Source organism: Chinchilla lanigera, unplaced genomic scaffold (assembly GCF_000276665.1).
Source record: "Chinchilla lanigera isolate Chin_1 unplaced genomic scaffold, ChiLan1.0 scaffold00042, whole genome shotgun sequence".
Taxonomy (NCBI): domain Eukaryota; kingdom Metazoa; phylum Chordata; class Mammalia; order Rodentia; family Chinchillidae; genus Chinchilla; species Chinchilla lanigera.
Window position 1 is genome coordinate 5,293,244 of NW_004955443.1, and position 21,870 is coordinate 5,315,113.

A 21,870-nucleotide genomic window follows, 5' to 3' on the forward strand; every position below is an offset into this window, starting at 1 on the left:
GTAAAGGTATTAGTTGTGGCCAAAATCCTGGACTGTCAAGACAGAAGAGCAGGTAGGAGGCTCTGAGGTGGGGGATTTCCCTGGAGCACTTGACTGCTCTTGGGGCTGGGGTTGAGTGGTGAGACCTGAATGAGCCTAGCGTGCCAGCTGGGGGAGGGGCACAGGAGCCCCACTGCCCTTGAGGTTCCCTCTATCTGAATCCAGACCTTTACTTTGCCCCCTTGTCCCTTGCCTGTTTGTCCTTCCAAACTGCCTCTCACTCAGAATGTCTCTGGTGCTCCCTTTCTTTCACCCCACAAATTAAACTGCAGAACAAAGAGCTACAACACAAACCTTCCATTGTGTTGTGCTACGTGGTCTCTGATCCTTGTTGGGAGTTAGCTTCTCATTTATGTATTTGCACTTTCACAAGTCACTAAGTTTAAATGTTTAAACATTTCCCCTCTTCAGTAGCCAAAGAGAAAACAAAGCAGCAGCTAATGTGGTAATAAATTTATCTTTAGCTACAGGAGATAAGCTTCAATGCAATATGGTCATAAAGTATGGCTCCCAGGCTTCGGGGAGAAGGAATCAACTTTCATAAATAAAAGAGTTTTAAAATACTCCCAGCAATAAATAAGGATAAAATATGTCTTGTAACTTGCAGCACTCGGCCAACAACAGAGTAACTTACAAAAGAAAACTACAAAATAAGCAAGCGTTTGCAGCTTTGCTGTCGTTACCTCACACCCACAGTGGGCTGATGAGCGTTCACTGCGGGGAGTGTTTCACTCACCTCTGGAAATGTTCGCTCTCTGATACCTCCTGACGCCTCTTGATTTGCTGAAGATCTGTGACCTTCCCCCAGGAAACCCAGGGTTACTGATGCCACAAATAAGAGAGTTTTCAACAAATCTTAAGGTGTTGAGAATACCTGAGAAAGCGGGGAGAGCAGGACCGGCGTGTGCATGTGTTGGTGGCTAATGAGGGCGTTCACAGCGCTGGGCTTTACTTGGCTTTTGGCCTTGCTTCGTAGCAGATCCTTAATGAAACTCAAAGTCTTCCTAGAGTCCTTCTCAGCTTTCCTGTCATGTTTTCAGCTCAGAAGTCACTTGGGCAAGAACTTAAAAAAATAATAATGTACAGGGACAGTGTAGTGAGCACTGCCTTTATTTGAAAGACTTTAAGGAATAGATAATTTCTTTGTGATCACAGGCACTGTGTTACTGGGAAGATTAGTGTTGGTCTCTTCACTCGAGGAAATGAGGATCTTGCTAGCAGTAGCCAGAGTTATGCTCAGTAGGATGCAGCCAGCCTGGGAGCATCATGGGACAGCCTCCCCCCAGGTCATTCCACAGAAGGGGAAATGCAGGAGTCAAGGTTGTAGAGAGAGCTGTGAAAGACATCTAGGTGGGCTTAGAGTGTGCATAGCCTTCAGTGCCATTTTAAGGAGTCGTTTTTGTTTTACTAGTACATGTTTGTTGTACACAGTGTTTCCGCTCATCTCCAGGAAGAGGTCCAGGCATTTAACATACATTGATTCTTTTTGTCCCTCTTCTCTCCCCATCCACCTCCCTCCACCTCCCTCTCTAGGTCCTCTTTCCCCATTTTCATGACTACTGTTACTGTATTTTCGGTTCATCTTTATGACATAAAGCGATTACATTCGTTGTTGTAATTGGTTCATGTGCATGGCATAGAAATCTTGTTACATCATTTCCCCACCAACCCTCTGTCTCTTGTCCCTTTCCCATTTGAAAAAGATCTATTTCCTTTAATCAGCCTTTTATTTTGCTGTTTATTTGTACTTTGGATTACTCAAATGAGAGAAACCATACCGTATTTAAGCTTGTGCGTCTGATTTATTTCACGTAACATTGTTTTCAAGATACTGTATATCCATTTTTCAACAGATATCTCAAATTTATCCTTCTTTATAGCCAAATAATATTCCATTATATATAGATACTGCATTTTCTTTATCCATTCATCTGTTGATGGATATATAAGCAGCTTCCAAGGTTATGCATTGTGCTATTATCAATATGGGTATACAGGTATCACCGTAATGTAATGTCTTTAGCTCTCAGGAAGATGTCTAGAAGGGGAATAGCTGAGTCAAATGAAATTTCTAGTTTTACTTTTTTAAGGAATCTCTGTATTGATTTCCATAATGGTTGTATGAGTTTACATTCTCACCGACAATATAGAAGGGTCCTTTTTCACTGTAACCTTGCCAACACTTGTTACTACTTGATTTCTTGACGATTGCCATTCTTTCTGGCTAAAATGAAATCTTAATGTTTTAATTTGCATTTCTCTAATGACCAAAGGTGTTGAACATTTTTTTCCTATGCTCATTGGCCATTTGCACTTCTTCTAAGAAGTGTCTGTTCATTTCAGATGCCTATTTTTTGACTGAGTCTTTTATTTTGAGAGGCCTTAATTTTTTTTTTTTTTGAGTTTTTTATACTAGATATTAGTCCTCTGCCTGAGGAAGAGTGACAGAAATGTTTCCTGTTCCATAGGCTGTCTCTTCATTTCCTTGTTTCCTTTGCTATGCACAAGCTTTTTAGCTTGATACAATTCCGTTTGTTGATTCTTGCTGTTATTGTACAGTTTGAGTTTTGTTCAGAAAGTCCTTGCCTACAGTATGACTTTATAGTAGGTTGCTTTTCTGTTTTAATATTTAGATCCTTGATTCATTTGATTTTAGTTTACTACATGGTGAAAATATGGGTCTACCCTCAATATTCTATGCGTGGATAACCAGTTTTCCTAGCACCGTCTCCTAAAGGGGCTATCTTTCCTCCAATGTATATTTTTGACCCCTTTGTCAAAGGTCAAATAGCTAAATGTGTTAGGGGTTTCTTCTGCATCTTCTATTCTGTTCCACTGATCCACATGTCTGTTTTTGTGCTGGTGCCATGCCATTTTTATCACTGTCACTTTGTAGTATAACTTGAAGTCAGGTATGGTGCTACCTCTGGTTTTGCTCTTGGTAGCCCAACAGTGCTTTGCTACTTTGGGTTTCTTTTGATTCCATATGTATTTTAGGATTGTTTTGTCTAGTTCTGTGAGGAATCCTAGAGGTATTTTGATTGGAAATTGTGTTAAATCTATGTCAGTTTTAGAAGTATGGCTATTTTGACAGTATTTGTTCTTCCTATCCAGGAAGAAAGGATAGCTTTCCATTGTCTGATTTCCTCTTTAATCTTCTTTTTTCAGAGTACTATAGTTTTCATTGAAGATATCTTTCATTTCTTTGGTTAGGTGAATTCCTGGGTATTTAATTTTTCATGATTTTATTGTGAACGGTTCTAATTTCTCTCTCAGAGACTTCATTATTGACATACAGGAATACTACTGACTTTTGTATGTTGATTTTATATCTTGTTACTCTGACAAATTTGGTTATTAATTTTTGTGATCACATAACTTTCTACTTTTAAGGAGTTTGGACTTCATGTCAACAGTAGGGAGCCCTGGAAAGATTATAGAACAAGAAGAAACAGAATTTATATTTTAAATTTGTTTTACAAAGAGAATGCTCTGATGAGAGGCAGATGATGATGTCTACAGGGAAACAACAGAAGGAATTTTGTGGGCATTCCATGTATAAGACACTTTTCAGAAGTTTGACTTTTTTGCTGATTTGGGTAGAGAAAGATAAATGCACAGGCATTTAATTCTGAGTTTGATGTCATGGTCTAGTAGCCAGTGTATCTTCTAGCAAGAAACCTAACACTGTCTCGTCTTTCTCATCTGTCCAGCAGAGGTAACAGGTGCTTGTGCTTAGGGCTGAAGTAAATGTGACCTAAAATATTGCAGGTATGCGTGGAGCTCTTTAAACTGCTTAGCACATGCTAAATATTGTTTTCCTACATTTTTATCAGTTCAGTGACTTATTTTTGGTTTAATCTGTATGAATTTGCTTTTAAGACATTCTAGGATAATCTGATAGAGATTGTCCTTGTTAAGTTTTGCTTGCAGACTTTTACAGACATTTTCATCTCCTTTTCTGGTAGGAAATAGAGGGGTGAGCTCTGTAAATTAACATAGCTCCTTGCTTCTGAAGTAAAGTGTGAACAGAAAATTTTTTTACAGAACTCTGCTACATGGTGTCACTGTGGGTATTGGAGAACAAGGGGACTTTTTAGATAAGATCCAATGTTGAGAAAGATAGTCTTCTTATGGTACAACGTGATCCATTAATTCATAAACAGATGCTAAGATTCCAGGATGTGGTTTGAACTATATCAAAATACAAAGACAGAAACCCCTTCAGAAATCCCCCTGTAAAATTTTAATTACCTCCTGCACTCATTCCCTCTTTGTGAAGTAACTGTAAAATGACTGTACTTCGACCTTAAATTAAAACAATAATTTTATCTACAATAAATATAATAAAAATTATGTGCATTATATAGTTATCATAGCTGTTTTATTATATAAATTTATTCATTATATAAGTAACTGAAAGATTAACAGTCAGAACAAAGTCTAGTAAGAGGGGAGAGATTCTTTGTATTCCTGGTGCAGGGCTCACGTTGTGTTTCCTCACAGTGCTAGGGGTCCGGGAGACAGGCAGTTGGCGCCATTGGTTATAGGAAGAGTCTATAGAACTTAGGGTGAAAAACTAAATATCTTGAAAGGTTTTCCTTTTGAAGACCTGGGAAAGCAGCTCTTGACAGAGGGAAACTAATACATTCCTTCTGTAGATCTGAGGTGAACAAAGCTGTCCTTGACACTAAAGGATTTCATTGTGCCTAAAAGTGAACTCTTCATTGATGGAAGTGCCGCTTTTATTTGATCCATCAAGATTACCCAGGCCCATGTCACCATCCCTCGCTAAAATACAGCATCACGAAACCATGATTCAAGTTATAGAAGCCAATTCCTAAAGTGACAAAAGATTACAAATCCTGTATTTCCTTCTCTAGGTTCCTGGGAATTCAATTTCAATAGTGCTGAGTACTTTTGAAAGAATACCCATAAATTATTTAAATTATATTCCCCAAGTTTTCCCTTTGCTTCATGGCAAACCAATTTTGGACTAGTTCATAAATTAGACGAGTGTTTTTCTCAAACAAGATAATTTACTGAAAATATTTTTGCAATATTGTGATTGTGGTTAGAGTAATGAGCAAAGACCTCAGAATCAGCCGAGGAACGGGTAACTTGTGGTCCAGTCCCAGCCTGTCTTTGTCCAGTCTCCACTAAGGGACTATTAAGAGAACCAACTGAGTAAAGGTTTCTGAAGGTAATTAGAAAGATAAAAAACACTAAAACTGAGAAATGTAGTTGCCAAACATTCTGAGGGGTCTTAGAATAAATGGGAGTAAATGCTGATGGACTCTGTGGCTTCACATTCCAGGGAACAAGGGAAACTCTCAGTCGGCACTGCACTATCCTTGGGGATGCTCTTCGGAAGGAGAATGATTTTGCTCTTATAATTGATGGGAAGACCCTCAAGTACGCCTTAACCTTCGGAGTCCGACAGTACTTCATGGATTTAGCTTTGTCATGCAGAGCTGTCATTTGCTGCAGGTGAGTTCCCCTTGTTGTCAGGTTTCAGGATCAAAAGTGATCCTAAACTCTAGGTTTTTAAATGCTCCATGAAGCTGTCTGTCCAATGGATGTTGTATTTTTAATTCATTTACTCAAGACCTAAGGCTCACAAACTTGGATAGGATATGTGAGCAGAGTTTTTTTAATGAATCCTTAGGATCATTAGTACATATTGTTCATAATTTGAACCCACAGGTTTCTTGCCATTATCTGTATTTCAACTCCGTTATTGGGGTTGGTGGTGTTGCTCAGTGGGAGAGCGAGGTTAGCATGTGCAAGGCCCTAGGCTTGATCCCCAGCACCAAAAAAACAAAATCTGCTTTTGTTCTATCTTGAGTTATTTGTATAGGGATTTCACTTTACTTTCCGTACCTAAATCTTTGACCCCGGTGCTAGGAATCATTTTGGGGATGGCACGATAAGAGGTATAAACTGACACTTTTTCCAAGTAACTAGAAATTTTTCACAGAGGTATTTATTGACTATGCAGTCCTTTGCCCAGTGATTTATAATATTACCTGTATCCTACATTAAAATCTGCTTTGAGTTATCAAGTCCCAGTCTATAAAATTACATCTTGTAAACTGCTTAGCTCCAATCCTGCCTGAGTTTCTTGTTAAGGAATCTTTGCTGTCTCTTTATCTAAACTGTTTAAACTGTATCCTCCTAAAATCTAAAGTATGTTCATGATGATGCCCAGTCTCCTCCCTTCTGATCACCATGAGACCTAAGGATTTTCCTCTTTGTCGTCTGCTTATTGAATCTTACCAGCTGGTGAGACGGGGCCCAGGTTAGCACTTTCTCACGTTGCTTCTTTTTCCTGGGAGACAGTGTTGGCAGGCTTCGCTTCTGAAGAATTTTTCAGAATCTGTGCTTTTAACATGATCTTTTAAACTGTTCCATTTGCATGGTGCATTCCTGTAATCCTAGCCTTCTGAGAGGATGAGGCAGGAAGATCGCAAGTTGAAGCCCACCCTGGGCAACTTAGTAACTTAGTTAAACCTTGTCTCAAGACAAAAATTGGGGAAAAAGGGCTCAGGATGTGGCTGAGTGAAAGTCCTTGGTGTAATGGGGGGAGGGTGCTTTATTTTTTTAAAAGCTGCATTTACTGTTAAAAGAATGCTATGTTTTTAAAACCTGTTTTTGTCTGGACTTATTCACTCAAATATCCTATGTATGAGATTGTCTCTGAACTTATCCATACCTTGAAGGTATTTCCTAAATTTCATTTGATATATACTTCCTGAAATACAATTTAAACCATATTAAGTATTCTGTGTAAGCATTATTTTGACCTATAAAATTATACCATAGTGAGAGAATTAAGAGCTACCTATTACTCCTGAAAATCTAATTATTGTAGCCATTGAATCTGTTTTCTCCTCTGTAGCATATATTAATAAGTAATATTACTATAAAGCTCTTGGACACTATATCGTACAGATGTTTAATGTTAGTAACAGTCAAGCTCTTTGCTTAATCATGAAGAAAGACTTGGAAATGATTCCAGCTCTTCTCTTTGGGTATCCTTGTGCTTGTTAACATCTGCTTTAGGGTGACTTTTCTTCATTCCTTGCTAGTATCTTGACAAGGCCCTACTAATGTTCAGCTCTGACACTCTTCCATCAGGATAATTTTGTGCCAAATTTGGTCATTTAATCAGTTTCACTAATGGGTTCATAAGGATCAACAAAAGATTGCTCAAAAGCACATGAGTGTTACGACTGTCAGCTTCTTCTTGGAAGCAGAACAGAGAGCGGAAGGCGGCGCTGTGAGATAAGGCGGCCCGTTTGCCCGAGTGACCATCTGTGACGCACCGCCGCACGCTGGGCACAGATGAGGCACGGACAAAGATGAACACAACTGGCTACCTGCTCTCCCTCGCGTACATTTTTTTTTATCAGAATTGCAACTGGTTTGAAAGATGTGGGAGGCCAATTTCTCTGATGCAGTCACCGCAGCTGAGCTTCATTCTTAGAGCATTGCTTAACACAGTACTTCCCACCATTCTTCAAAAAGCTGAACCACAAAATTAAACAATAGCAGAAGGAGAAGAAAACTAGAAAGCAGAGTCAAGGAGGAAGAAATATGTTCTGTGCTTACAAAATTCCCCTCCGAGATCCTTGCCCTGGATACTCACAAGTCACGTGGATCTCAGGCAGGGCTCTTCCAGGCCCAGGGACCCTGGGAGGGACTCACACCCTGCCCTGCACATGCGGCTCAACGTTGAAACTGAGCTTATAAAGATGTGTGTGGCCCCTTCCTCCCTCGGTTCAGTTTTATGCATGTTTGAGGACCGTGAAAGGTCCCTCTGCAGACTCTGAGGCTTATTTAGAGTCTTAGGATTTGCTCTTTTTTTTTTTTAAGTAAAATATCTTTCCCCAGCTTTTTTCTTCTAATTACCTTCATACTTTCTTTTCCCACAAGGATTGTGGTTCGGCTTCCGGCCTGGCTTTGAGAATTGGTCTAAGCCCATAATTACGTGAGTGCCACTGCCAGATTCATGTCTGTGCACCTTCTTGGCCTCGTTCCTCTTGCGAACTGTTGGCGCAGACCATCTTGTCATTTCACTGCCTGACCTCCCTGTGTAATTTCCATGAGAATGCTTCCATCATGCGATAGGAAGAGGTGGGCAAGTCTGTGTATCATTCTTGGCAATTAAACCCCCGTGTCACTCCTGATTTCTCAAATGATTACAATCTTCCAGCCTCAGGAAATTCTCAATTTGACTCCATTATAAGATAGATGCTTCAGATAAATACTGAGTATTATTTCAAAATACAGTAGAGTTCTGTTTCCCAAATTCGTTTCTGCTCATGCTGCCTTTCAGAGGTTTTCTCTCAGATTTAAACTGCTCTCCAGGCTCTTGCTTGTCAGTCCGCACACTTGATGATAATTCAGAGTCAGATCTTCCTCTACCGTCTTCTGTGTGGCCACAGGCCAGAGTGGAAACAGCAGGGAAAGCATCCCCATGGTGGTAGTGAGTCTCCCCACGTTCATTCCATCTTCAGGATTACATCAGCCACTTTCCTCCCTGACATTATCAGCATCCAGGGATGGAGGCAGATTTTAGTGTTTGCCTAATTGACACAGTTATAAAGATGAGCTAGCTTGTTCCCTCAAGAGTCTCTGGCTGAATTCAAAGAAGCAGTTGTTCTCTCAGTCATCACGACGCCTTTCACCACCATTTTCTGAAGGGAATATTCAAGAGACAGAATTAATCCCCACCCCAGAATTATTCAGGGCTTTGGAGTCTTGGTTTTGGTTTACACAATGTAGGTGGCATGTTATACCTCAGATTTTTTAAAGAATATAATCTTTTTTATCAGTGTACCATGTACTGTGTGTTCACAGACGCTGTGTAGCTTTCGTTTTCACAGTCATGCATATTTACCTGCAAAACCTGTGTCAATGGGAAACGCATCTGGTTTGATGGTAGTTTCTGGTGAGTATTCTTGGGAACAAGCATAAGCAATCTTTTGAGGTGCTTCTTCCCTTTCCTTCCCACTGCTTGATTCTTACTTGATGTGATCACAGATACTCTCAAAGAACAAGTTAAAGGCCTGGGGCACCTCCCCCAGAATAAATACTCACACAAATTAACAGGCAGGATCATATGCACCATTTTAGGGCTTTTCGAGACCCCCTAAAACTCTTTGGACTGAATAAGGGGAAAAGAACCAGCTGCAGGACTCCTGGAAAATTGTAGGCACAGCTAAGATCAAGATCTATCCTGAGGTTCTAGGCAGATAATTTCTGACCTCAATTACCAATACCTTCTTGCTCTGAGCCCTTGCCTTTTTAACTGGGGATTCAGACAGTGCTTATTTTAGCTCTACCTCTCTGGCACTTTGGATACCTAACAAACTCTCTCTGGCCTTGGTTTTGTGACCTGTGAAATGAAGGGATCAGAATCTGGCAACAATAGCAGTCCTCCATGAACCTGGATTCCTTCAGCAGGTAAGAATGGAGCTGCTCTGACATAGAAAGACGGAGACACACACAAGGTCCTCCTCCTGGGGTGGCTCCTCCCAGCATGGAAGCATCTGGGTCAGAAGGCCTCCCATCACCCATGCAGTTTTTTGGCTGAACTCTACTTTGGCCACTCTGTAAGGCTAGGAAGGGCCTTTGCACTGCTTGGATCTGCTTAATCTGGGGAAGCAGCTGTTCTGCCTCTTTTAATATTCCCTTCAGAAGATTGGGAATGTTACAGTGAGATATTGCTGTGTGTTAAATGGTGTGTGGTTTCCAGGGTCCTCATCAGTTCACATAACCCAGCCTTTCAAAGAATTTTACATTTTTTCTGTAGTTGTCAGTTTAGTTTAAACATATTTGGAAACTTATGTTCTGTGACAGTTGGTTGAAAATTGGCTTAGAGCCTCCAGCTTTTAGACTGTCTAGTAATCACCGTTCTCCTACATAATTTATGTACTCATGTCTTCTGAAAAGGAGAAGTTAAATTGAAGTAAGCATTTTTCCCTACTTGCAACATCTCTAATCAAAGTTTAACCCCCTTCTAGGCCATTTTCCCCACAGTGTATAAGAAAAAAACCACTTGACTTCAGTGAGCATTGTCACTTGGGAGTGGCATTCCAGGCAGAACCTTTCACCTCACTCCAATCAAGGGGTCCTCCAAGAAGAGGTTCAGGGAAACACTGAATATTTCCTGTCGTCACATGAGTATGCTAAATAAAGGGTCAAGGCAGAGCTACTTCTTGAATCTTTTGGGATTGTCTTAGCCTTAAAGAGTCCTCCAAATAAATTTTGTATTCAGAAGGTAGTCATAAAGCACAAGTGAAGCTAATAAATGCTCAACAGACGTTCCTTTAAAGAAAAAAAGAAAAAAATTTGTGAACGCCATTGGATGCCAAGCAGATGTTTGGCTTTGAAGAGACTTACAAACTGTTAATGAATGTCAACCCTATGTTTGCTTCCAAGAAAACCTAAAGAAATGTTGGAAATGTTGAAAGAAGAATTCTTTCATACAAGTATGGCTAATGGAGGACACGGTGAATAAATTTTATAGCTTAATAAAACGCCTGTATTTTCCTTTAACATAATAATCATCTGCTCAGTGCTGCCCATCTCATTTGCTGTCTATTCCTCTATTGAGGTCTTTTAGAGGAACTACATAGCCATGTTACAGCCTGGTAACCAGTGCCTATGTGCTGCACCAGAGAAGTCCCTATCTGACAGTAAAGTAGCTAAAAAATATATGCAATATCTAAATGTTACAGGGTGCCACTTTTATTCAGTACTGTCCAGTTTTAGGTGTAACTTATTAAATAAATCACCATCTCCAGATCTCTCAAACTCACCCACATGTACATACACATTCACACACTCCTCAATAGGAATTATAGTAGATAATTCTGAAAACAGTACATAATGCCTAAGTGTACATTCAGTGAATTCTCACAAAATTGTATACTTCTCACCCAAACATGACCAGTACCCTGGCAGCCCCTTTGTGCTTCTTTTCATTATGAGTCTCCCAAGTACTAACTATCTTGACTTTTGTCATCATCCTTTTGCAGTTATGTATTCAATTTAATCTTTTCCTGTTTTGTATTTTACTAACTTTGAATATGCATATTTATCTCCAACAGCAGCATTCAAATTCTTGGCAATTCTTTTAAGCAGTTTTTTGTGTGTTTTTGTTGTTGTCCTCGTCTTTTTTTGGAGGCAGGATCTCATTATTCAGTTCAGGCTGGCCTTGAACTCACATGTAGCCCAGACTGGCCTCAGACTCACTGTGATCCTCCTACGTTAGCCTCCCAAGTGCTGGGATTACAGGTGTGCGCCACCACGCCTGGCTTTCAGCAGCTTTCAATGCAGACCTCAATAGCTTTCCACCAAAGGCTTCTCTAAAGCTTTGCATGAGTCAGTAAACCAGCACTAGAATATATTCTTCTCTCAGATATGAATCTGCCTAACAGATTGCTTTCATTTCTTCTCTGTTTCTGATTTGCTCAGGACATGATATATGGAGCCTGTGGCATTTCTCTAATCTGCCTTGGCCATATTGTATAGGAAAGGGTTAGAAAACTTGGCATAAATGACTCTCCATGAACCTGTGGTGGGGTCCAGTGCTAACATTCATTTCAGTAAAGCTGGCAGAGTTGTTCTTACTTAGAGCCAGATAAAGAAAGGTGGTTTTGCGCCATGGTAGTGTTCTAGCAGTCAAAACCAGGTAGGAAGATAGGGTTCCAGTAGCTGCTGGACATGGAGCAGAGGAGAAGGAAACCACTGAGGAAAATGATGGTTTTGAAAAATAAAAAATATATCATAGAGCCAAGAAATGGGTGTTGCACAGGTTTGAAATCGGTAATGAGAGATGGGGTGGTTCTAGGTACCATTCTCCAAGAGGAAGAGAGCATTTCATGGAGCAGGGATAGGCTCTGAATATTCAACTCTTGGGGCAGTAGCTCAATAAAAGTCCTTAAACTAATAATTCTGAGGGGCATTGAGAAGGGCCTGAGGTCTTCTACATTATTTCTTTATATTCTTCCACAGAGTCAGCCTGCCTCTCTGATGCCCCTGGGCTAGCCCCCAGCAGGGCGTCTGCAACTTCCCCGAGGCCTTTCCGCCGGAAAGCTGCTGCTTGCCTTTCTCTGTATGGAGACCTCACCTGTCTTCTTTGAAACCACTTTTATTCAGAACCTCTCACCCAGCCAGGCATCCTTTCTTGTCATTTTCATGGCCCTTGTCCTAGGTCAGATTCAGTTTATATTATGTTGTGTTTTGCTATATCTAAACATCTTTTGACCAATCCAAATTAGTGTTTTAGACATTGTTTCTACCACATTCTTCTGTTGCTTAGAGCTAGCCCTGCCATTACAACTTTTCAGTCATAATTTGCAGGGCCACCGTGCCATCCAACTCCGAATATAGCTACCTTTTTCCTTGAAAGTAGATGTTCTCTTCTCCACCTAATAATTGGTCTTACCTGTCATTCCCACCCCTGAATGCAAGCCTAGAATATCCAGTGTCCTTTGCACAGTTCCTCTATCAGATTAAATAGGTTTGCTTCCTAATTGCAAAGGGTCAAAACACGTGAGTTACAATGATAGTATCATGGAATAATGAGATGAATTTCTTTTTCTTATAAAATGTCCATTTTTTTCAGCTCTGCTACCATTTGTACATCTGCTATGTGCTGTGTACAGAGCTAGATTCAACATAACTAGGTGCTTTTTTTTTAAAGAAGATGAACATCAGCTTCGTGGACAAACTGTTCCCTGGTAAACAGTACAATAATATCTCATAGGAGTTTTGTCTTTGTGCCCTTTTGTAGGGTATATTTGCCAGTTAGTAATTTGAAATATCCATACATGCACATTATTGATATGAACCGTCTATATTTAAAATATTACTTGAACTACTGTAATTAAAAGCCTTAGTTTACCTACATAACTACATAAATTCTACAAAAGAAAAGCTTATATCTAACATACATTGAAGAAAAGTGTTCTAAGTGGCTTTTCCTTTTGCCTATAGAAAGGCTATCTGTATTTTATTTCTGTGAACTCAGTCCCTATATTATAAGGTTTCTGCTGCCTATGACTACAGAGGAGATCAACAGATGTTGCTTTTGGAAACCAGGAAAGTGCTCACTCATCAGTCATTTGAATAGCACGGTTCTCTTACCTCGAAGTGGTTGAATGTTTCATTATGTACCATAGGCTAAGTATCATTTTGAGGGTTTACTACATAAGCTGCTGTTTTCATTCCAGTAATAAATTCATGATGCATTCCTAACACAGTTCTAGTATTTATGTAATTCAGGTATATGTAACAGATTTTTTTTGCCATATTTTAATTCCTTTTTCAGTTTAAAACCTTATAAATGAACCTAATAAATTTTAGTTCAAAAAGATGCAAGTAAGGTCTTGTAAGTTCAATTTTTCTCTTTTTTGTAATTTCTTTGTTAGAAGGATATGACTCAATGGGGGATAGTCTGGTATTCACAGGAGAAACCTTAGGAAGTTTGTTGGAAAAGAAAGTACAGCAGATCCTAGCCTCTAAAAACAGTCACCAGAAGTGGACCTCAAACTTAGTAATTAGCAAAACTTGGTTACTCTGTAAAACACTGCAGGATAATTAGGAAATATTATATTCCTCCATGTTTTTAATTTTTTTCCTTTTCATAGATAGTCAAAAAGAATGCAATAATTTAACTGGATTGTGTTTTGGAGAAATAAGCTAAAAAGAGCCTCTGACATACATACATAAAATTGCACCAATAAGATAACATTATTACTTTTGAGTTTATAGTATAAGTCTTTTGGCTACCTATAAAAAGTCTCTGAAATTATTCTTTATTGTATGTCTGTGTACATACTTGTACGTAAGACGTTTATCCATATCCCCTTCAGAAAGGCGATTCATTTAGCTAATTCCATTAAAAGACTGCAAACCAAGTCTCATATAAGGTGGACCACCTATATACTACTTAGCTTAAATGGTAAAAATTTCCAGGGCTCTGATCTAATGTTCACAAGCACTGAGAGTTACTACATAGCAAATAAGAAAAATAATGAATAACATGTGCAGAAACTGCAGCCAGAATAATATCTGAAAAGCACATTGCACTGGTATGCTCCTGGGCTGCAGCACTAGGACCACCTTCTGCTTGTAGAGCCATGGGGAAGAAAAACAGGCTTTATCGTCCATAATAGATACACAGTTCTTTTCTATAGGGCCTCGTCTCAAAGAAGAAAAAGCAACAGTGGAAAAGAAGAAAACTCTTGGTACTTGGAAAGTTCAAGTTTTAGATATTCCCAGCTATGGACATGTGGTGTTTGATAGACACTGGGAAGAATTAGTTCTCGGGATTATAATGGAAATTGTGCAAATACAGAAAGAAGTGTCCAAAAGTCAAAGTAAATAAACTGATGAGCACAGTAGTAACCCTTTTAAAAGGTGGAAACAGCAGCAGAAAGGGGTGTATTCTAGGGAAATTTAAACGTGTAGTTAACAAAATTTAATATGTGTTGTTTCTTGTACCTGCGGTGAGCTGTCTTCCCCTTGTCAAAGCCAAGGCAGATTCTGCCTTGTCCCAGAAGCCTTTCACAGCCCAGGCTGCTCTCTACATCTTCTAGAATGTTCTGGCAACTCAGTCAAAGAGCTTTTATAGTACACTCAGCTTGAATGACTTAAATTTTTTTGTTTTGCTTTATTGTCACCTCTGTGTAGTAAGGATCAATTTTTTAAAAATGGATGTTTGAAAATAGTACAGGTTGAGTATGCAGTATTTAAAATACTTGAGGTCAGAAGAGTTTCAGATTTTGAATTTTTCTCAGATTTTGGAACATTTGCTTATGTAATGAAATATCTTGGGGATGGGCTTCAAGTCTAAACACAAAATTCATTAAAGTTTCACAGACACCTTACACAAGTCACCTGAAGTTGCTTCTCTGGGTTTGTTTCTGGGATTTTTTGCAGTACTGGAAATTGAACTCAAGGGCCTCACAAATGTTACACAAGCAATCTTCCACTGAGCTACCTCTCCAATCTTTATTTTGAGACAGGTCTTCACTCAGTTGCCCAGGCTGGCCTTGAACTTGCTATCGTCCTCCCTCAGCCTCCTAGGTAGCTGAGAATACACAATATTTTTAGTGTGCCTATGCTTTGACTATGATGCATCACATGATAGCAGAGGTGGAGCTTTTTACCTGTGGCATCATGGCATCATTCAAAGATTTCAGACCTTTAGAGCATTATGGATTTTGAATTTTCTGATTAGGGATGCTCAAATTAGAGAAGCTCTTTTTAACTAACTTCGGTGCAACTAACCTGAACCCCTTAAAGCATCTTCTTTATGAGACCTGCTTCAGAGTGCCCCCGGCACCCTCTGCCCAGAGCCTGGATTCTGTAGCGTGCCCTTGCGCTTTTGATTCCATGAGTTGTGTTGGTGCTTTCCTCCTGGTGCTCATTCCATCCATGTTCATCCCAGTGGTGCGTCTTAAAGTAATCACCATGAATTAAATATTTTGTAAGGCATTGAAGTAATCTAGTGAAAGTTGTTGCTGGAAAAACCAGTTATAATGGTGTGTTAGCTCTTTGTCAAAATATCTGAGAATAATAACTTAAAGAAGGAAAGATTTATTTTGGCTCACGGTTTCAGAGTTTTCAGTACATGGTCAACTGGCTCTTTTGCTGTGGCCTGTGGTGAGGCAGAACATCGTGGGGGCAGGGTGTGGGGAAGCAAAGCTGTTCATCTCATGTCAGCCAAGAAGCAAAAAGAGCGAGAGAGCATGAGCTGGCAGCTTTCCTCCCTCCAGTGTCCTTACATCCAGATTCCCAGCCTATTGGATGGTGCCACCCACGTTCAGGGTGGGTCTGCCCCCAATAGTTTACTATCTCATATAATAGTCATCTCTGGAAACACCCTCGGATATGCACCCCCCAGAAGTGTTATTTTCTAATTTCTGAAGTGTTTCTCAATTCAGTCAGGTTGACAGTCAAGATTAACCATTACAAATGGTCTAGAAAGATTTTGAGTTGCTAGAAAAATTTGCTGTTGAAATTTGCTGTGGAAGATAACTGCAAACTGGGGTGCAAAGAATTATGACATGCTGGTCTCCACTTCAGTGAAACAAACCGTGTATTGTTCCTCATAAATCAAGTTTCTCCAACAAAAATAGGCAGAATTTCAACCAGCAAACTTCATGCAGAATAAAGTTCTTTGTCCTTCATCACAAGTTTGTGCATTCATGTTTTGACTTAAATGTCCTGTGAATATATATTTTACTTTTGATGAACTCCCATTTAAACCCAACATCTCTGTTTAGCAACCAGCTTTTATTTGCACATTTATCAGAAATGAAGTCTTCTTCTGTTTCTTGAATTTTCTTCTAAGCCACTGTTTGCTTTCAGCTTGTAGTGGCAGGAGATCCCTTGCTAGTGGCATAGTGTACTGTGGGGGGTGTCTCTTACTATATCATCATTTTTTATTTAACAGGCATTGTTCTTGCTCAGGGTGCTCCTGATGTTTGCTTTTTGCATCTGAGTTAGCTCTCCACTTAGAATTGTGTGAAAATCCTCAGCTATTTTTAGTTGGGGTTATCAAAGATTGAGCATCATGCTGAGAAAACGATTGTTTGTAATCACCATGAAGACAGAAGGCAAAGTTTAGTCCAACTCTTCTGGTGCTACTTTAAATCACTAGTATTAGCTCACCACGCAGGTCCAGTTCATGAAGAAAGTACCACCGTGTCCTAGCTCCATGGGTTCCATGGTATGACTTCATAATGTATTTACACTGTGGGTCTGTGAAAGGGAATTTGATAAATGTTTTCAAATGCTTTTCTCTTTTCCTGCACATTTCCCATTTGCTTTCTAGAACATGTCTTGGGGAGCATTCTTTCTTGACATTTACTGAACGTTAGCTACAGTCTGTGTTTAAAACATTGGCCTAGAGCCAGTGAACTTACCAATTTATATTAGCCTGTTAAGAAAAATTAAATAAAATGTGAAAATGAAATGACAATTGCTTCAAAGAAAAATGGAGGCTAGCAGTGAAATAGCCCATTAATGGCCTGGTGCTCATTTATTCCCTTGCTAAGTCCACAGTTGTGTCATTTTGTACTACTGCCAGACTCTGAAAGGAAATCCAAAGAAAAAATTAAAAATAATTCTTTCATATAGCAACCGTTTGTTGAGTACATCCTCTGGATCAGACACCAAGAATACAAAGAGGAGCCTGGGTTGCTCCGCAAGCAACTCACAGGCTCATGCAGTGGTTCTCCAATGTGGAATAAAAGCCAGAGCTACTGTGGCTCATCCCATTGTACACAGACTGGGGCCTCCTTAAAGCACACATTTGTGCCGAGTACCCACTGCTAGGAATTTTTCCTACACCAATAAACAGAAAAATGTGCAAAGATGCACTGATTCTTTTAGAGTAATGATCTTCCTTTTAGAATAGAATAACAAACGATTTGTCACGTTTCAGCAGATGTTTATTAGACACCTGTGTCACTTAACATTGATAAGGAACTTAGCACTAAGATATCTATTCTTGTCCAGTAACATTATGTATGTCAGTAGTTTCTTACTGTTTAATTACTGTCTTAATAGTTGACTGAACTATTGTGTAATCTTCCTGTCTATATAACTTCCAATACAACATGGACAATATATTAATTGCACTGATGTGTTCTTTCTCAGAATTCTTCTATCACTGTTTTGGAATGTATTTCTTAAGTGGCTTTTAAAAGCCTGTGAAAATTATTCCAAATTTAATGCCAACTCTGATTCTAGTGTTAATGGTGATGTCTTATATTCCTGACCCACATTTGTATAAAAGATTGCTTGATGGCTCCCTGAATATCAGTCAGTGGTTTGGGAAGAAAATGAAGCACTGTGGTTTAGATTCACCGTGGCAACTGAGAACAGGTTAAAAGGCTAAGCAACTCCCTATCACTAATTTAAATAATGTTTTAAGTTTTTTTAAGCATCTACTACATTTTCTAAGACCAGCTTCCTTTGGGGTGGTCAAAACAAACATTTTGGGTGGCGAACCAAACATTCTAGTAAGCTAGTTTTTAACAGATAGTATTGTTTCTTTGAGCCATTAGCTGAGATTTGCTTCTAAGGCTTTATTTATTTCCATTAAAATGGCAACCAGGTTGATAGAACTAAGCATTTTTAAACTTGAAACTCTCATAATGGTTCTTCATTCATGTGGAATGAACTGTTCATATGCATCTTTTGTTTCTTTTATCATTCACAGCAATGGCATTTCAAAATTTCTTTTTTCAGAAACCAAAGGTAATTGATAATCCGTTCTAATTTTTAAGGGTTTCTCCTCTACAAAAGTCTGAAGTTGTTGAGATGGTGAAGAAGCAAGTCAAAGTCATAACGCTTGCGATTGGTGATGGGGCAAACGACGTCAGCATGATCCAGACAGCCCACGTGGGTGTTGGGATAAGCGGCAACGAGGGCCTGCAGGCAGCTAATTCTTCTGATTATTCCATAGCTCAGGTAAAGCGTCCTTGCTGCAAAACATCCTTCTGTTCCTTTCACTCAGCCAACACTGTGAAGAGGGAAATACTAACTTTTTTCCACTCTTCTTTTAGTTCAAGTATTTGAAGAATTTACTGATGGTTCATGGTGCCTGGAACTATAACAGAGTCTCTAAGTGCATCCTGTACTGCTTCTACAAGAACATAGTCCTTTATATTATTGAGGTAATAGATTAAGTTTAAAATCGTTGTCACTTGCCTATATATTTAAAGACAATTTTTATGAAGACCTTTTCTCATTGTTTGCATTAAGACCTCATTTACTCAGTTTTTAAAACGAAAAGTTGTCAGCCATGGAGAATAATTAATGTTTAAATTCTGGTTTAAAATGTTGTATCATTTTGGTAGAAATGTTAGAATTAAAATTGCTAAAGAGGTAAGTTTTTCATTTTTAAAAGACTGAAAACTATACTTTATAAAGCTCAAAAACAAAGAAAACAACACACTGTTGAAGGATGATGGACATATGGAAATCTATTATTTAAAAAGAAAAATAATGATCCCCAGCAACACAACAAACAAAAAGGGTACAAGTCAAAATTAAGAGAAAAGAAAAGTGAAGGGATGATAAACACAAAACCAAGGATAAGTGCCCTAATTCTGGGGGAGACAAAGGTATAGAGCCAGATGGATACATAGTACCTTTGCTTGAATTGGATATCTGATAGCTACTTCATTTCAAACCTAGATCTGTGCTGCATATAGGTATCCCTTGCTGTCCAGAACTATTTTGATTTCTGATTTCAGTAAGAAACAAGAATTTAGATAATAAGGAATTTGCCTAAAAATTACCAGAATATTTAATTCCTGGGTCTAGGAAGTGATTTCTGTGATCTTACTCATGTGTCAAATATAGCATCATTGTAACAATGCAAACCAGGCTAGGAGTACCACTTCTAAAGAGATGCATTTTGTTCTGCAAGTGTTTTTGCAATACCTGCTAGATGCCAGGCGCCAAGATCAGTGTAGCAGCTATGAAGTAAAGCAAGCACAGTTCCTGTCCTCCAGGAGCTTGCCAACTGCGGAGGACACGTGTGTAATTTTCAATTTTCCTGAAGCCACATTAGCAAAACTAAGCTAAAATTAAAACTTGGGTTGATTTTAATACCCTATTTTATTAATTTAGAATATTCAAAACATTATGTTTTCAACATGTAATGACTATAAGAACTGCTATTTTTTTATATTCTTTACTTCATTCTTAGTGTTCACAATCTGATGTGTTCTTGACATTTGTGCCACATCTTGGCACATCTCAGAAAAGGGACAGGTGGTGTAGAGCCCCGTGTAGCCAGTGGCTACTGTGCTGGACAGCATAGCACTAGTGAACTGAATGTGATAACTCAGTGTGCTTTTTTTTTAGCACTGAGCCATTTGATCAGCAGCATCTGTATTTGTAATAATGAAACTTGAGGTGTTATCAGTTGTGTGTCCCTCTTGTATCTCAGCAGAGATGACAAGGAGCTCCAGGAGCTTGTCAGGAAAATGCTCCATCTTCCATTCCTGCAGTAACGCACCCACGCTCTCATAAATCTGCCGAGGGCTCCCTACACATGTTTGCGCTCTGTGCCACTTTGCCCTCTATTCTGTTGACTGTTTCTACACATCTATCAGAAAAGACAAGACCAAGCCATTTGCTGTATGGTAATAAGGTCCCATATTTTAGACCAGAGAAGGAACACTGCAAACAAATAAATTAGTAGATTACACATCTACCGTGCTCCCTGGGGAGTCTTGTAAGTTTGACTTAGCTGTTCTTTGTACCTCTGTCAGATTGCTGATCTCCTTATTAAAGCGTTGACTAAGCATAATTCCTAATTTACATGGAAACACAAAAAAGACACTTCATGAAGTTATAGTTCATTACTGATAGATTTGGTATGAGAAAAAAAATATGTGTTTTAAAGGCAAAATACACTTCCAAAATAGTTCAGATCAAAAAATTCTGTTTCATATATAAAATTGTGACTTTATTTCAAAATAATTATTTTTCATTGCCATCCCCTATTTATCTGACTTTTCTAGTGATATGTTCTTTTCATCCCAAAGCACATTCAAAACAAAAGTATACTGTTTATTTAACAAACTTTTGAAGACTTTTAAGCCAGGAGTTTAAACGCACTGACACTAATAAATGTATTATAAAAATTTAATTTTTTAAAATGATGTGTCTAGATTTTAAATCTAGATTGACAAATGCTTTTTTAAACCTAGACTAATTATCAACAATGAAGTGAGCAAAATTTATGTACTAATGGGGAAAATAAAATATATTAAACTCAATGAAAAGTAAGCATGCACACTGTATTTCAAACCCAGAATTATGTGCTTCGTGGTAGATTAGCCCTAAATTTCACTTGACTTTTAATTTCAAGCCTCTTCATGAGATATTTAACATGGAACGTATTCTTTACACACTGAAAAGGAAGTGAGTTCTAAACTTTACTGGAAAATCTCATTTTTATTTTTCTTTTAGCACTTTACGGAACTGTATTTTGAATATAATTCCACTGTCTTAGAAATGAATTGACCTTTTAAATCAATTCCCAGATACCCAACTTTTGCCAGCTAAAACAAGTTCTGCAGATGTTAATGGTTCATGTCAATACTGTGAATGAATAGACAGAAAACACATCATTGAATGTCTCTAGTGAGGACAACTGCCAGTCTCCAGTCTGTTCTTTCAGTTTTTTGTGCTGATCAAGCGTGGGAGCAGAGAACTCATTGACTATTTGTAAGCTGCTGTTTAATATGCAGAAATGCTCCATCAGGAAAATGTCTGTGAAGCTTTAGCTGCCACGCCTCTGTAGGGAGGTGGAATTTAGAAAATAATACCAGGAGCAGCAGATCTAAAGTTTCTTTACTAATAAAGAAACAGTGTTGAACACTCTGGGTTTTATAGATTATCTGCAAAACTGCTTTCCCATCATTGTATTGCCAGGAATATCACTGTCTAGCCCCTCCATTACGGTAAAGTACAGGCCCACAAATAAATACAGACTTAGCAGGTGGGGATGTGAAGGTCTTATAGAAGCTGCCTGGCAGCAGCTCTAGGTGTTTGTTTAAATTATTGGCTCTTTCTAAAAAGATTCTTTTACTTCTCTGAAACATCTGACTACTTCCTAGCAAAATAAGACTTTTTCTTTCAAATCATTGGTTGCATCCAAGACTCCCAAACAATGTAGTGGTTCTAATTTCCAGAAGCTTTGATTTAAGTCAATAAAGTAATACTTTCCCAGGAAATTATTCTAGGAGGTGGATTTTCTGTGAATTTAAATAATCTATACAC

The 21,870-nt window shown here is 38.7% G+C and overlaps 1 protein-coding gene across 4 annotated transcripts in view; it reads left to right on the forward strand.

Moving 5' to 3' along the window:
• Atp8a1 (ATPase, aminophospholipid transporter (APLT), class I, type 8A, member 1) overlaps window positions 1-21,870 on the forward strand; it is a 219,983-nt gene that overhangs the window by 151,195 nt on the left and 46,918 nt on the right. For all 4 annotated transcript variants that reach the window (XM_005391918.2, XM_005391917.2, XM_005391919.2 and 1 more), the window contains 3 exons: window positions 5,357-5,529; window positions 18,357-18,540; window positions 18,636-18,746. In XM_005391918.2, the coding sequence (XP_005391975.1) occupies window positions 5,357-5,529; window positions 18,357-18,540; window positions 18,636-18,746 (468 nt within the window). The remainder of the gene's footprint in view (window positions 1-5,356; window positions 5,530-18,356; window positions 18,541-18,635; window positions 18,747-21,870) is intronic.